At 54.9% G+C, this 11,437-nt stretch overlaps 1 protein-coding gene and 1 long non-coding RNA gene across 3 annotated transcripts; both read left to right on the forward strand.

The window, feature by feature from the left end:
- The first annotated feature begins 244 nt into the window (after positions 1–244).
- LOC134415248 (ragulator complex protein LAMTOR1-like) lies at positions 245–2,824 on the forward strand. Its single transcript, XM_063150536.1, is given in 6 exon segments — positions 245–455; positions 662–665; positions 770–824; positions 1,884–1,921; positions 1,924–2,009; positions 2,683–2,824. Coding segments are annotated over 6 exon segments (414 nt in total). The 5' UTR covers positions 245–317; the 3' UTR covers positions 2,776–2,824.
- A 1,023-nt stretch (positions 2,825–3,847) lies between these two features.
- LOC134415249 (uncharacterized) lies at positions 3,848–11,035 on the forward strand. Of its 2 annotated transcripts, none has more exons than XR_010026980.1 (4): positions 3,848–3,966; positions 8,097–8,185; positions 9,865–9,944; positions 10,667–11,035. It is a non-coding gene; the product is annotated as an uncharacterized LOC134415249 (long non-coding RNA). The 2 variants fall into 2 exon arrangements; XR_010026979.1 differs by having other exon boundaries at positions 3,880–3,972.
- The last annotated feature ends 402 nt before the right edge of the window (positions 11,036–11,437 follow it).

An 11,437-nucleotide genomic window follows, 5' to 3' on the forward strand; every position in this document is an offset into this window, starting at 1 on the left:
CTGCTCTGCTCTGGGGTGCACACAATGGGGCTCAGCAGGGCCCTGGGCAAGGGTCCAGGTCCTCTGTGAGCCCAGGGCCTGGTACAGGGGCTCTCAGGATATCTGCCAAGGACATTGTCCTCCCAGAGGTTCCTTTTATCTCCAGGTGGCTGCATGCCAAGCTCCCCAGAGCGCAGACCAGCCCCCAGCTTCCTGCAGCCTCTGCCTGCCTCCCTCTGCCCCAGGGCAGCTGTGGGCAAACAGCCCCTGGCGTTTCCCTCCTGGAGAACAGCCAGCCCAGCCTGGCACAGTTGTGGCCGGGCGAGTTGGGCCTTGAGATGTTTGTCTTGGGGTGCTGGACTTTGTGTGCCCTGGTCAGAGGATGCTCTGCGATGAGGAGGGAACTCAGGGGGAGCAATGAGGCTCCAGTGGGAGGCACTGTCTCAGGTCTCTGCAGCAACATCATCGATGTGTCAGTGTTGTCATCTTATTGTAGGGGGTCCACACTGTTGTCTCCTTATCGCAAAAGTTTCACACCTTCTTGCTGTTTCTTATGGTCATCTCCTCAGAGCACTGACTCTTTCCTCTTCACAAAGCAGCCAATTCCCTATTCATCCAGCCACCCCACTCTTTTACAGCACTCTTCTTCTCATTGCTTACAGCTGTGGCCTGTTAAAGTCAGGCCTGTTCCTGATCTTTGATAATTGGCCCAGCTGCAACTCCTTAGGGGTAAGGTTACTTTCTACACCATCTTTATTTTCTTATATTCTGTCCCCCTACATCTCAGCAGTGGATTCCCAGGGCATGGAACAGCATGAGTACCTGGGCAGAGCCAGGCAGTACAGGTGGGACCTGCACTTCTCCCCTGGGATGCCCGCAGTCCTTCACTGCTGTGTGTGTCCCTGGGCAGGTCCCAGGGGTTTTGGCCTGGGGCAGTGAACTCAGCATGTAGAAGAGTTGCCTCATCCCAGAGAGCAGGGTGCAGCCTGCTTAGGGAAGGTGTGGGAACCCAGGACATCCCTCTGGCTGTCCAGGATGGCCAAGACCCCTGCCAGGGGGCTCAGAAGCCCTGGCACAGAGCCCAGAACACCTGTGGTTTTGATTATGACCCGTGGAGCAAGTTACCAACCTTACATGAAGATCAGCAAGCCACAACAGTTTAAGTAGAATATTAGTGAAGTTATCACAGGGTAGAAAAGTAGATTTTGGGGTTTTTGGTATGCGGGTTCAGGAGGCAAGATGGAGGGAACTGGGTGTGTCCAGCCTTTCTCCTTCTTCTTGGCCTCCATCTGCTGTGATGTTGGCACTTTTAGATTGGTTTAGAGTAGAAGCTCACTGTCTAACATAGGTGATAGCTATTGGAAAGTGATTGTAAACATTGTATACATAGTTTTTAGTATAAAGGCATAACACAGCCCTGGGGGAGGCAGAGTGTCTGGAACTGTCCTGCTGGATGGACCTTGGCAGGACAGGAGAAAATTTTTTATAGATAAAACACAATAAACAACCTTGAGACCGAGAACTGAAGAACTCCGATTCATTCTTCAAGCGCCCGGGCTGGGAAAAGAGACTTTGAAGAATCTCGGGGTCACAGCGACCCAGAAAGGCCCTGAGAGGAAGGCTGATGGCAGTGCAGGCAGCAGAGCCCAGGACAAAGGGCTCCTGTGTTCCCCCAGCCCTTGGGGCAGATGCTGGGGGCTGGATGTGGCTGCTTCTGCTTGACAGGTGCCTGTGTGGGAGAGCTGGAAGCTCCCTCACCCTCCTGCTGCAGGGAGTGAAGAGGGCTGGATGCTGGGAGTGCAGCACCACTGCTCTCCCTTTCTCCCTCTGGGGGTGCAGCACCCATCTTCTGGATGTGCCCATGTCTTGGCATGGCACTGATGTTGGCTGCTCTCCCCTCACAGCACACGCCTGGCCATGCTCAGCACCGACCTGACGCACTGGAGAAGCTGCCACTGCTGCCATCCCTGACTAACCAGCCACACCGAGTGCTCGCCAGCCACCCTGTCCCCTTTGCAGACCTGCAGCAGGTGAGCAGGGCTGGGCTCACCTGAGCCCTTGGGATGCTCCCCAGGGACACATCCTTGTCCTGGGGGAGCGGTAATGCCTTCCTAGCTTGCCTTGGATTTATGAGGATCCCCCAACACAGGAAAGAGGGAAGAATGATGTACAGAACTCCATGATATCAAAAGGCTAATTAATTACTTTATTATACTATATTATACTGTAACTATATCAAAGAGATACATACTATACTACATCATACTTCTCACTAACTACTGAAAATTCATGCCTGTCTGCTGGCAGTCCCAATACCCACACATGGATCCAATTGGTCAATTAATCAAAAAACCATCACCAGAATCCAATCAAGCAATCCCTTCAGGTAAATAATCTTCCAGCACCTTCCACATGTTGAAAAACACAGGAGCAGCAAATGAGATAAGAATTGTTTTGATCATTCTTTTATCTGCTTCTCTCGCTGCTTCTCTCTGTTCAGAGGACATGTGAATACCACACATGACTTGTTAGAGCTGAGGGCAAAGCCTAGGTCAGGTTTCAGGCCTTGTTAGAGGTGGGGGCAAAGCCCAGGACAGGCTTAGGGACTCATTTGGGCTGGAGGCTAACCTGCAGCAGTTATCTTTGGGATAACTGGGGGTTTCAGTAGCCACCAGTGACACAGCCATGTCTTCGTGCCTGCAGGTGTCCCGGATAGCTGCCTATGCCTCCAGTGCGCTCTCACAGATCCATGTCGACGCCAAAGAAGAACTGGTTGTACAGTTTGGCATCCCCTGAACCTGCCCTCACCACTGCTGCTTCAGTGCTTTGGGTTGTTTTTGCTTTTTTCCTCTTTTTTTTTTTTTTTTTTTCTCTCTTTATATCCCTTCCCTCCCCATGCTGCTGCCACAGAACTTGGACAGATACCCTTTTTCCTACTAAATGCCAAGGCGCCCATCATTGGCACGTTGAGCCCACCTGAATTGCTTGAGGCTTTCTCCCTCTCGTGGTTGGATGTGTGTGGTGGGGAGCAGGCTGTGTCAGCTGGATGCTGCCTTGCACAGGGACAAGCACAAAGGGAACAGCCGGTGCAAGGAGGCCCTGGTGTGGATCAGCGCCATGTGTCAGGTCACCAGGATGGATGGGCTAGAGCCAGGCAGATGTGATGCTCTGCATGGGGCCTGATGGCTCCAACACCATCCCTTCTCCTTTTTACACATTTAGACCTTTATTTTGGTTGTTTGTTTTTGTTTGGTTGTTTTTTAAAATTACTATTATTTTTTGCCACAGTAGATAATGCCACGTTCATCCAGAGCGTGTCTCCACTCTTCTCTGTCAGACACAGCATGGAAGGGATGCAGGAGCCATGCCCTGGTGGGGGGTACACACATCTATCTGTCCCCTGTCACCTCTTCGATCATGTCCCATGAGGACAAGGGGACAGAGAAGGTATAACGACCCAGCTAAGGGGAAGGAAGCAGCTAAGATTCATAAATGCTCATGGTCGAAAGGAATGTCAAAACTCAGAGGCTTTGCAAATAATCAGAAAGTTTTATTACTAAATTACACACTTGGTCTTAATCTCATTCTACACTCACATCCTACAGCGCAGGAACTACAACAAGGATGTTTTTCCAGTGCCTCCCTACAGTTGTTTATTACTAGCAGTCCTGCCTAGACTAAACAGCCAGGATTATCTATGTTTGAGACACACAGTTTATCTCTCGGTGCTGTGGGAACGGGATGCTCAGTGTGTCGCGGTGTCGGGCAGAGCGTGCCCCCTGCAGTCCGCCGTGTGTGCCGGCCCCGGCCCGGGCCGCCCCCGACCCGCCCGCGGTCCGCCCCCGGTCCGGCGGTGCCCAATGGGCCGCAGCGGGGCCGGGCCGGCGCGATCCTTCGAATATCAGCGGTTTGGGATCGGCACCCGGCTAGACCTGGAGCCTCGGCAGCGATGCAGGAGATGAAGACGGACACGATTCCCCAGCCACGGTACGGGTAAGGCTGACACGCGGTGTTCCCTCGGCGGGTCCCCTTCCCTAAGGGCGGGCGTGTGGCTCTTCTTTTCTCGGGAGGCTTCGCCAGCGGCACTCGGCGGCCGCGTTCCTCGCGGGTTCCTTTGCTATTCCCAGCGCAGGTTCGAAAGAACCTTCTCCTTGTGCCCTTCCTGTGGCGTGCTCAGCCTAGCCCATCCTGCGGCCCTGAGCCTCCTCAGGCAGCCCGGACGCTGCGGAGATTCCTTCCGAGGGTCTCCAGAACATCACGAGGGGTGAGCGTCCCTTCCTCGCCCGACTCCTCCCTGGTCTAGCTGGTGACCCGTAGGGTCCGGGTTCCGTTCAATCTGTGTGCGTATCGGGGGTAGATTTTCAGGGATCAGCTGCATGCGACTCCACTCAGGTTTAGAAGGAGACGGAGCATCGGGGGCCATTCTCTGCCGAGCCCCAGCTTCCCAGAGCTGCGCTGAGGCCGAGAGCGGGTCTGTGCCGGCCCCACTGGCACCCTGTCACCCGGAGTGACTCGGGCAGGGTGACGGCAGTGAGCGCGTCCGGGCTCGGACGATTCCCCTCCCCGTGGCGAGGCGCCGGAGGTTTCTGTGCCGTGCGCCTTTAACGAGCGCGGCCCCGCCGCGGTGACGTGGGGCCGGGAAGGGGAACCGCTACCTGCCAGCCCCGCTGCAGAAAGGCTTAACTTTTCTTTTGTGCGTGGCCGCTGGCTCCCCGGCCCTTCCCGGCTTGCCAGCGCTCATGGCAGATTAACACCAGCTCCCAGCGTACGGCTCCCGGCCCGACCCCTCGCCAGCCCCCTGGGCCGCGGGTGCCGCGCCAGGCTCGCCAGCACCCGGGCGCTCGGGTCGGCGGCTGCTCTTCCCTCTGCCCCGCGCCTGCTGCGGGCCCGTCCGTGCCGGGGGCTGCCGTGGCTCCCTCTCCCCGCCTGGGTGCTTCCTTGGCCTGGGACAGCCCCCGGCGCATTGGCCCGTCGGGAGCTCCGGAGCGCGGGCTTGCGTAACGCCGTGTTGTGACCGGAGCGGCGCAGGGAAGGAGGGGAAGGACAATGCCGCCGCGGCCGCCGCCACCTCCGGAGCTCGTTCCCCGGTCCCCGCCGCCCCCCTGCAGCTTCTCTCGGTGGGGATGCAGCTGCAAGGCGTTCCCCGACCGCTTCCCGCCTGCCATCACGAATGGCACGTCCTCACGGAGGGTCGTGGCGCTGTCTCAGGTGCTCAGGGTGGCCCGTGTCACCAGGCCATGCCCGTGCAGATCCCACACCAGGCACCAGTGTGTTCGCAGACTGGTTCTGGTAAAACCCAGCTCGACGGGTTCCCCTGAGGGTCTGCATCCAGTGCTGCTCGAGTGCTTTGCCCGGTGCCTTTGGGTGGATTTTTAGGGAGAAGTCTTGGCTGTGCCACCGGGGGGAGGGACAGTAGTTGCTGAGTGATCCAGCCATGGGACAAGGAGCTGGGTTTTTGCCAAATTGGGATCCTCAGCAGGACAGGTCCTCCCTCCATTCTTCCCAGCTGGACTGACGGCAGCGGGAGCTCTGTAGTCCCCAAAGGCACCGTGCGTGGTTGGCTGTGCTGTGCTGAGCAGCTGCAGATCCCAGCCAGGCTCCTGGCCCGTCACGGTGCCGGTGTCCAGGTGCAATAATACAGGCTGAGGAGCCCCCTCCTCATCTGGGTGACTTTTTGGCTCCCAGCAGTCCCCTCCCCTGGAAGACTGCCAGGGTGGCACCGGGGGCAGCCAGCGTGGAGGCAAAGGTGGCTGTGAAGGGGAGCTGGCAGTGATCCCAGCTCATCCCTGCTGCCGCCCAATGCAGCTGTGAGCTCCCTGTGCCCCCAGCAGGTGGTTCTTTCACTAGCTGGCAGCTCTTCAATGGCTTGGCCACTGCCTTGCTGGGCAAGAAATGTTAGTGACATTTGGAGGCGAGGGAGGTAGGCGCTGCAGGAGAATGAGGAGCCCGAGCAGCAGTTTTCCACTGACCCCTTGTCAGAATCCTAATCTGTGGGAGTGGACCTGGCTGCTGCTCAGCATTGCTCCCCACTCTGAGCTTGTGGGGAAGCAGGAGGGTGCTGGCTGCTCCTGCACAGCTGGCCAGATGCAGGGACACATCCTTCCTTGGGGGGCACAAATGCCTTAGGTGCTGGGCCTAAATCATTTAGGAACTTAGTTACTATACTTTACCTTTTTTGTTGTTTTTAGATGTGGGCAGGCACCTGATAGGCTGGCCACCATGTCTCTTCAGGGCACAAGAGTTGCTGCTCTCCTTGATTAGGAAAGTTCCCCTTCCTGTGCTGGAGGGGCACGATGCTGGGGCTTGTCAAGGGAGGGATTGTGGCTGGGGCAGGTCCTAGGGTAGTCCAGTTCCTACTGTTGCTGGGCAGGTGGGTGTTTGCAGGAGAAGCCTTGCTCACCCTTCCTGTTGAGCAACCAGAAATGCTGGAATGGCTTGGTCTGGTCATGAAAGCTGCCAAGGGAGATGGAGCTGAGCCTGAAGCAGGCAGCAGCTGTACTGCAAAGGTGTTGTTGTGTCGTGTAGGATCTCAGCACATCATTCCTGATGTGCAGAGTCACCGAGACCACCCTTGGGGGGCTCGGAGGTCCTGGAATGTTGCCAGAAGTGTCTGGTGGCTGGACTTTGATTCTGCACAGGAGACACACCTGTATGAGGATGGGAGGATCTCACGGGGATAAATGGTGAAGGGATAGGTTAATTATAGTGTGAAACACAGGTTTTAGAATTTCAGTACAGGGGGGTCTAGAAAAGTAAGATGGAGGAATTGGGGCGTGTCCTGTCCTTCTTCTTCTTCTTCTTGGCCTCCGTCTTCTGTGGTGATGGTGGCACTTTGGGATTGGTTCTTACTAAAGGTGCGCTTGTCAATAAGGGTGAAAGGCATTGGGGAAAATAGGTAAATATCTTACACGTAGTTTTGGGTATAAAGATAAGTGACCGCCCTGGGGGCTCTCAGTGTGCTCATGGCTGGCGTGCTGTGCAGACCTCTGTCGGGCCGAGAGAAAATCTTGTAGATAAAAACTAATAAACACTGAAGACCGAGAAAAAACCTGAAGACTCTTCTTGTCCTTTGGAGCGCGGGCTGTCCCAAGGCCATCTCGAGCCTTTCCAGGCATCCTTTCTTTAGGATTTTCCCTTCTGGGAAGCTGAGGCCCCAGAAAAAGAATGTAAGCAATGGTTATCTGGTGCTGTGGAATGCAACAGGTGGATTCTTGATGGGGCCATCTTGAATGTTTATAATTAATGGCCAATCAAGGACCGAGCTATCTCAGACAGAGTCCGAGAGAGCTGGCTTTGTTATCATTCTTTTCTATTCTATTCTATTCTTAGCTTAGCTAGCTTCTGAGGAAACCTTTTCTTTTTCTTTTTAGTATAGTTATAATGTAATATATATATATCATAAAATAATAAATCAAGCCTTCTGAACATGGAGTCAACATTCTTGTCTCTCCTTGCACCTGAAAACCCCTGTGACCATGGTCACATTGTTGCATCTGTCTCACAAAGCACTGCTGTGCCCAAGCAAAAACCTCAGAATGGTTTGGGTTAGAAGGGACTTTTAAACTCATCCAGCTGGAGTGCCCTGCTATGGACAAGGAGACCTCTCACTAGACCAGTTGCTCCAAACCATGTCCAGCCTTGAACACTTCAAGGGATAGGGCAGCCAAGGGCTTCTCTGGACGACCCTCACAGGGAAGAATTTCCTCCCAATATCCCATCTAACCCTGCCCTGTATCAGTGGGAAGCCATTTCCTCTTGTCCTGTCACTCCAGGCTTTTGTCCAAAGTCCCTCTCCAGCTCTTTTGAACCCCCTTTAGGCACTGGCAGGGCCTCTAAGGTCTCCCTGGAGCCTTCTTTTCTCCAGGCTGAACACCCCCAGGTCTCTCAGCCTCTCCAGGGAAGAGGGCTCCAGCAGTGTGATAAATGGGACCTGTGCCAGACTCCCAGATGGGGAGCTGTGGGGACCATGTTCATCTGTTCCCTGGGCAGGGGTGATTTAAAGGGGTGGATTTACTTTCACCTCCAGACCAGTCTTGCTGTCCCCTGCCAGGACTGGAGGTGGTGAGTGGCACAGCACAGTGTTGTCTTGGTTTCTGACTGTCCCGCACCGTTTCTAGGTGACCAGCACCAAGGTTTGTCCTGATCCCGTCAATGATCTGTCCCAGCTCCAGGACTGCAGTGTCTTCATCAGAATTATCCACAAAATGTGAGTATGGGGAGCTGTGCACATTTCAGACCACACAGCTGGGTCTGTGCTGTGCCTGGAGCCATGGCCTCAGTCCCCAGGAGCTAAGGGCTCCTGTCTTGGGCAGGGTGGGAGTGGGGGGTCTTGGGGTATTTATTCTTCCTCTGGCCTATGAGATGCTGGGATCTGCATCTCCTCTATGGCACTGCACAGCTGGGGTCTGCCTGCAGAGCTGCTGGGTCCCACAGAGCTGCCCAGGGAATGTTTTGGTCAGAGTTCCTGTCCTTTGAGACCTGTCATCACATCTGGCACTTAACATCTGGGTTCACTCCTGGCGCTGTAGAAAAGACCTGAGTGCTGCTGCCAGTGGCACAAGGGTTCCTGCAGCTGCACAGGCGATTATCCATTTCTGTTGGTGCTGCTCTGGTGAGGGAACACCCAGCAACTTTTCCTGAGTGGCAGCCTTGGGATCCTGAGGAAGCCTTGTATCTGGAAAGCAGTGTAAAGCATGACAATTTCTGCCTCATGAGGTGCTTCTGTGGCCTGGGGATGTCAGGCTGCTGCTGAGTATGGTGTGGTCAGGATGGAGCCTGTGTGCTCTGCCCTGGGACCTGACATGGCTGGCCAGGGGTGGGAGGAATGCCTCCTTCAGGAATTGGGTTTGTTCCCTGGGAGCAAGGGGCAACTAAAATCTACAGGCCATAATGGGCATCAGAGGTGGGACGAAGCCTGGTGGTTGAGGAGCTGACAAAAACAAATGGAGAGGGTGTGAAGCTGCCGTGCATTGCTTTCAAGCCCTTCCAGTAGGAGGCTTGCTGGGAGCCTGTCTCTATAATTACCTCCTGCACAGGGTAAGGAGAGCCTGCCTGGAGCAGGGATCTGCCTGCAGTGGGTGGGGAGGAAGGAGCTGCCTGCACCACAGATATATTTAGTCAGACCTGGTTAATCTCCTGGCTCTGTGCTCCAGCTGGGATTAGCAGGGATCCTGGTGGCGTGTGCTCTCTAAAGAGGCCTGGCCATTGCTTGATAAAGGGGGGTGGCAGCAGGGCAGCTGCCACAGCAGCTGGCTGATCTGAGAGCTCCTGGTGGCACAAGAGGAAGTCTGTGAGGAGGAGCAAGTCCTCGTGGCAGCCCCTGTCCCAGGCCAGGTTCTTGTTTTTGGCACGTTGGGAGTAAGTGGCAGTACTGAAGCAGTGCTGATCAAGCATGATTGGTGTGGGTTTTGGGCATGCCGTTTCTGAACAGCCATTGGGTTTAATAACCTTTGTGGGTCTCCTCCAGCTCAGGATATTCCATGAACTGGTGGCTGCTCAGGAAGAGTGTAGTTGCAAATAAGTGCAAGAGGAAGCTTCAGCTTCCCAAAATCCAGCAAGAAAAGCTCGAGGCTGCATGCACAGACTGGCCCCTGTGGTGCTTCCCAGCCAGTGGGGCCATCACAAGCTCCCTGTGCTGTGCTGGATGCTGGGGCTGGCAGGCAGAATGGGAAGCAGTGCCAGGGGGTGTTGGCTGCCTGGCTCAGCAGGGGGATTCTGGGGGATTCCCCTCCTGTGGTTGGTCCTGGCTCTGCTGGCCCTGGTGTGGGGGCAGGAGGCAGAGCAGCGCCCCAGAGCCAGCCCTGGCTCAGCAAACCCTGCTGCACAAACCTCAGTGTTGGTCTAATCCCTCCAGAAGGAGTTAATGCAAGTCTTGCACTCTTCCAGCCACAGGAGCAAGGAGGGGGAGTCTGTGCTGGAGCAGCCCCTGCCAGAGAGGATCTCCTTCATCCATGGTTTCCTGCAGAGTAAGACCCTCCGCTGGTGCTGGGGAAAGTGACTGCCCCTGCTCGGTGCCCCTGACCTCTGAGAGAGTCTGGCCTGCTGTCTGCAGCTTCCCTCTCCACAAAGTGACCCCCTCACCCCACATCAGCATCTTTGTGAGGTGCCAGCAGCTTTCCTGCAGCAGCCTGTGGAAGGGAAAGCTTTCTGATGGGAAACTTCCAGATGCAAATCCTTGCCAGAGCCTGGGTTCAGAGCAAAGGAGGTCCTGGGTGTGAAGGGCAGGGTGCCAGTGCTGCTCTGGTGATGCTGCCTTGAAGCAGTTTTCCTAGCTGGGTACCTAGACTCAAGTTCTTCAAATCCCAGTGGAAAACCTTTACCTAAGCAGAAATCCTGGGAGGGGAAATGGGAAGTATTTTGTACTCTTGCTCAGCCTTTTCTGGTGGAGGGAAGACACCATATCCCACCTCATATCCCCCCTTCCAGAGATGGAACTCTCTGTGCTGATGTTGGTGGGGAGGCTGGGATTTAGGATGGGGTTCCAGGGAGGGGAATGAAAGTCGATCAGAGCTAATGGCCAAGGCTGACCACTGGGATCTCAGCTCTGGAGCCCATCCTGCCCCATGTCCCTTCTCCCTGGGGCTATCTGCTTTGCATAACTGTGCTCTCCTGGCCATGAGTGCCAGCTCAGGGGAGGCAGCATGCCCAGTGGCTCCTGTGTGACTGGGAATTCTGCTTCATGTTACAGAGAACGTGGTCTCTGTACGAAACTCATGGACAGGAGAGAGGCCAGGATGAAGTGACTGAATGTGATATTGAAGAAGGCAACCACTGACTGATCCAGCTGTTTGTCTCTGCACGGTCACACGGAGGATGGCCTTGGGACAGCCCACGCTTCAAAAGATGAGTCTGGACTCTTCAGATTTTCAGTCCTTGATGTTGTTTATTATTCCTTATCTACAAAATTTTCTTCCAGCCCGACAGAGGTCTGACTAGCAAGGCAGCCAAGGGCACTCTGACCTCCCACTGGGAGATCATCTATTTTTATACTAAAAACTACGTATATCATATTTACCTTTATTTCCCAATACCTTTCACCCATGTTAGCAAGTGCACCTTCACCAAGAACCAATCCCAAAGTGCCAACATCACTACAGAAAATGGGTGACAAGAAGAAGAAGGAAGAAGGACAAGACACGCCCTAATTCCTCCATCTTGTCTCCATAACCCCCTGTCCTGGTTTAGGGCAAATTTGGTAGAGAATCTCCAAAGGAGGGCCCCTCCAGAAAGCAAACCCACACGGCCCCTCCCCCTAACTGGTTCGGGAAGAATTCCTCAGCGAGAAGTGGAAAGAACCTGTTTATTTAACAGGCACAGCATCCCCCAGCACACAAAATGAACAATACCGGATGACACCTCTCTGAAAAAGGTGACAAAATCAGAAAGTCTCTTTCGGGGGTGTTTGCTCTGTTAGTCCCTCTGGCGCTGGGGCAGCTGCTGCAGCCCAACGGTGCAAACC

Source organism: Melospiza melodia, chromosome 2 (genome assembly GCF_035770615.1).
Source record: "Melospiza melodia melodia isolate bMelMel2 chromosome 2, bMelMel2.pri, whole genome shotgun sequence".
In the NCBI taxonomy this organism is placed as follows: Eukaryota; Metazoa; Chordata; class Aves; order Passeriformes; family Passerellidae; genus Melospiza; species Melospiza melodia.